This window comes from Peromyscus californicus, unplaced genomic scaffold, assembly GCF_007827085.1.
Source record: "Peromyscus californicus insignis strain IS unplaced genomic scaffold, ASM782708v3 Scaffold_9__1_contigs__length_137607984, whole genome shotgun sequence".
Classification (NCBI taxonomy): domain Eukaryota; kingdom Metazoa; phylum Chordata; class Mammalia; order Rodentia; family Cricetidae; genus Peromyscus; species Peromyscus californicus.
The window spans coordinates 104,784,041-104,787,845 of record NW_026294617.1 but is presented as its reverse complement, the minus strand read 5'-3'; the positions used below and the strand labels follow the sequence as shown (position 1 = coordinate 104,787,845).

At 54.5% G+C, this 3,805-nt stretch overlaps 1 protein-coding gene across 1 annotated transcript; it reads right to left on the bottom strand.

The window, feature by feature from the left end:
- Positions 1-713: 713 nt before the first annotated feature.
- Neurog2 (neurogenin 2) lies at positions 714-3,344 on the bottom strand. Its single transcript, XM_052731103.1, has 2 exons — positions 2,865-3,344; positions 714-2,617 (listed from the first exon to the last, which is right to left on the bottom strand). The coding sequence occupies exon 2, from the start codon at positions 2,614-2,616 to the stop codon at positions 1,810-1,812; it is 807 nt and encodes a 268-aa protein (XP_052587063.1). The 5' UTR covers position 2,617; positions 2,865-3,344; the 3' UTR covers positions 714-1,809.
- Between the last annotated feature and the right edge of the window lie 461 nt (positions 3,345-3,805).

The window sequence follows — 3,805 nt, the reverse complement described above, 5'->3', positions numbered from 1 at the left end:
ACTTTTTATTAACAGACACACAGTCTGTCTCTCTCTATAGCCCCGGCTGTGTCCTGGAACTCACTCTGTAGACCAGGCTGGCCTACAATTCACAGCGATCCCCTGCCTTTGTCTCCCAAGTGCTGGGATTAAAGGTGTGCATCACCGCTCTGACCCAACCACTATTAAAAGTTTTTCTGAACTCTGAGCCTGTTGTGACGTAATTATTATTTAAGACCCCCCCCCTTATTCGTTTCCTTGACTAAACACGTATTTATTTATTTAGACATCAGGACTTTGGCATGCTGGGCAAGTGCTCTACCACTAAACTACCTCCCCAGCTTGGGAAGTGAATGATTCATTTATTTGGAGACAGGGTCTCAGAGTGTAACCCTGGTTGTTCTGGAACTCACTCTGTAGACCATGCTGGCTCTGAACTCACGGAGATCTGCCTGCCTCTAAGAAGTGATTTCTTAAGGCAAAATTTGGGTTTGTGATGAATTACACTCTTATCTCAGTATTGGTGTTTCAAATTTGATTCCATATTTTGTAATTTTTTAGTTAAATTCCAAACATTACCCAAGAAATACAAATATACTCAATTCAACATGCCAAGAACTTTAGTAAAGTACAAGTCGTTCTACATTAAAGACCACATCAGCAAAAAATAAATAACTCAATACAAATTTATGAAAATTATATACTTTATTTATAGCTTAATCACAAAACAATTTTCTTGTTCTCCAAGATGTAAATACATACTAGAATAAACTCTGTAGAATATACAAAAAATACATACTTTTCCCATGAAAATTTTCTTCAAAATAAATAGAAGGGAACACGTGTGTGGCTGATCCTGGTAATGCCCCGTGTCTGCTTAGGATTTCAGGCTGTTGATTTATTTTTAATCTCTTGAAAGGATGGGGGAGTTCCTTCTCCCCTAAAAGGTCGAGATAAATAATGCATGAAGCAATCCTCCCTCCTGATTTTTCCCTTTTCCTCCACATTTTTCCTTTTGATAGAGAGTTCAGCCTAAATTTCCACGCTTGTATTCAATCCTTACAAAAGCCTACAAATTATACAATGACTTCTAACCTGGCCCTCTAACAAAACAAGTTTTTCCCCTTATAAATCATAAGAGACAGATGGCAAAATGGAGAAAAAAAGGAAAGAGAAGGGCGGGACAATAGGCATTGTGACGAATCTGGGAAAAAGAACAAAGTGCATATCAGAGAAGGAAAGTTTGGTTTGACAGGTGAAATTCCCACAGCCTGCAGACAGCAATGGGAATAGAGCAGATGCCAGCCATTGCAAATGTGTGGATAATATTATTACCGGTAAATTCATTCAGATGCTAAGATACATTTCTTTCGACTGACATTAACATCTCTATGCAGAAACGAAGGTGAAAAGATCACAGGGACCCGTTGCGTTCCCTCTGTGAGATTCACACGAACTGCCCCTGGAGTTCTCCTCCAGCAGCTCAGAGAGAGGGGAGGAGCGCCAGTCCGCTCTGCAAACTCCTTAGTTATGGCACCGGCATCTTTTCTCAGTGTCTGTCTTTAGAGTCTCACGAAGTCTCCCCTCCCAACCCCCCCACCCCAACCCTACACGCCACAATCCTCTTTGACCATAAATCCTCACATCTTCAATACATCAGAGACGGTGTCTGTGTGAAGTTAACCCACAGCCCAAGAATGCATCAGCTGCCCAGGGATTGCCGCGGCTACCTCTGCTCTGTGCAGCGGAGTCCAGGGCGTGGGAGGTGGAGGCGGGAGAAGGGGGTGGAGGAGGGCCAGGTAGAGGACTGGAGAAGGAGGCTCGTCCCCTCTAGATACAGTCCCTGGCGACGGGCAGGTGAGGTGCATAACGGTGCTTATCCGGAGGTGGGGGCTGCCAATAGTCCACATCTGACCCGGGGCTAGCGGGCGATAAAGTGCAGCTGTATGGGGACGTGGAGTTGGAGGACGCGGAGGACGACGCAGGGCTGTTGGTGCAGCTCCAGGAGGAGGAGGAGGAGGGCGAAGGGCTGTCCCCCGGGGCGCTGAGCGGGGCTCCGGGGCTCAACAGCACGGCCTCGGAGAAGAGCGCCCCCTGGAGGCCGCCGGCGCCCGCGCAGTGGTCCGCCAGGCGCAGGGTCTCGGTGAGCGCCCAGATGTAATTGTGGGCGAAGCGGAGCGTCTCGATCTTCGTGAGCTTGGCGTCCTCGGGAAAAGTGGGCAGCACCTCTCGCAGCGCGTCCAGCGCCGCGTTCAGGTTGTGCATGCGGTTGCGCTCGCGGTTGTTGGCCTTCAGCCTGCGGGTCTTCTTGATGCGCTGCACGGTCTCCGCCGTCTTGGCTCCTCGGGAGACGGCCCGTGCGCGCGAGGGGCGCCGCTTGCACTCGTGCACCAGGCCCAGCAGCCGCGCTGGCCGGCAACCCCCAGCGCCCGAGGCCGAACTGCCCTGCACCCCCTGCCCGGCTTCCGCCCCACGCTGCCCAAATGCCGCGCCAGGCCGGCGCAGCTCCTCGTCCTCCTCCTCGTCCGCGCTGGAGGACATCGGAGTCAGGGTCGCCGAGGCCGGGGAAGCCGAGCCCAGCAGCATCAGCACCTCCTCTTCCTCCTTCAACTCCAGAGTCTCGGATTTGACGAACATCCTGCAAAAGAAGAGGCAGATGAAATTTACTACCAGGCCGGGCGGTGGTGGCGCGAAATTTACTACCAGAACAGACCGGTAGACGTGTCTCTGTCGGGTCCCCGCAAGGTGCACCCGTGAAGAAGGCGAGAATGGAGCTGGGGAGGAGGGCCTCTGGGTCACAGAAGCCACTGCGTCTAGGGCGACCGAAAGTCAGCCTGTGCGGGGAAACTGCCTGCGAAGTTGAGAGGCACGGAGCGCACACTTACCTACTGGGCTCCAGATGTGTCCCCGGTACCAGCTGCTGCTCTGGTGTGTGTCCGGGAATGTCCCCGCAGCCGGGAACCAAGAGCGTTGTCCCTAGCTCCTTTGGAGAGCCGAGGGCTTGGCGCTTCCTAGGCGCACCTCTGCGGGGGGCCTCTCTGCTGGGTGACTTTGCCAAGAGCCCCGGCGACCGCGGCAGCCCGCCCGGGTCTCGTGTGTTGTCGTGCTCGTGCGTGTCTGTCTGTCAGTCAGTCCCTGGCCGTGCGGCTGCTGGCACGCGACTCCCAGGCACTCCAGTTAAAGCCGAGCTGCTTGTGGTTCAGTGGCTGCGTGTCTGGCACACGACTCTCCTTAAAACCCCTTATATACCACCAAGAAAACAATCAGATCTGCCCCGGGGCCCCCTCCTCACCTACCCTTCCCCCGCCCTCTCCTCCTCCCCCTGGTCCCCCGCTCTCCCTCCCCAGCTTATTCTTTTCATCGTATTATCATCATTCATTTCTTTCCCTTTCTTTAGTCCCTCTCTCCCTCCCCTCGCCCGGCCATCCATCCTCCTCCTTCATCACCCCCTCCCCTCCGTCCCCCCTTTATCTAATCAGCATAAAATGGTTCTAAAGCTCCTGTTGGCGCTCCAGGCTGCAGCCCAAGCTCCCGAAGCTGCGGCGGCGGCGGCAGCGGCTCAAGCTGCGGCCGTTGTCGCCGCCGCTGTCTATTGTGATTGGTGGCTCGCGCTCGGCTGGAGCGTGCCGCTAATTTATTAATGAAAGGAGGTCGCGAGGCGCAGCTGGCCAATCAGTGTTCCCGGGACTCCGGGAGGCCTGCGAGCCACGCGCACCGGAGCCCGCTCCCTTTCAGCAGCTCATTAGGGGCCCGAGCGCTGGGGGCCCATGGAGCGGGGAGGGGGGTGCACCCGGAGTACTGCTCCCTCCCGGGTCCTCAAGGCAGC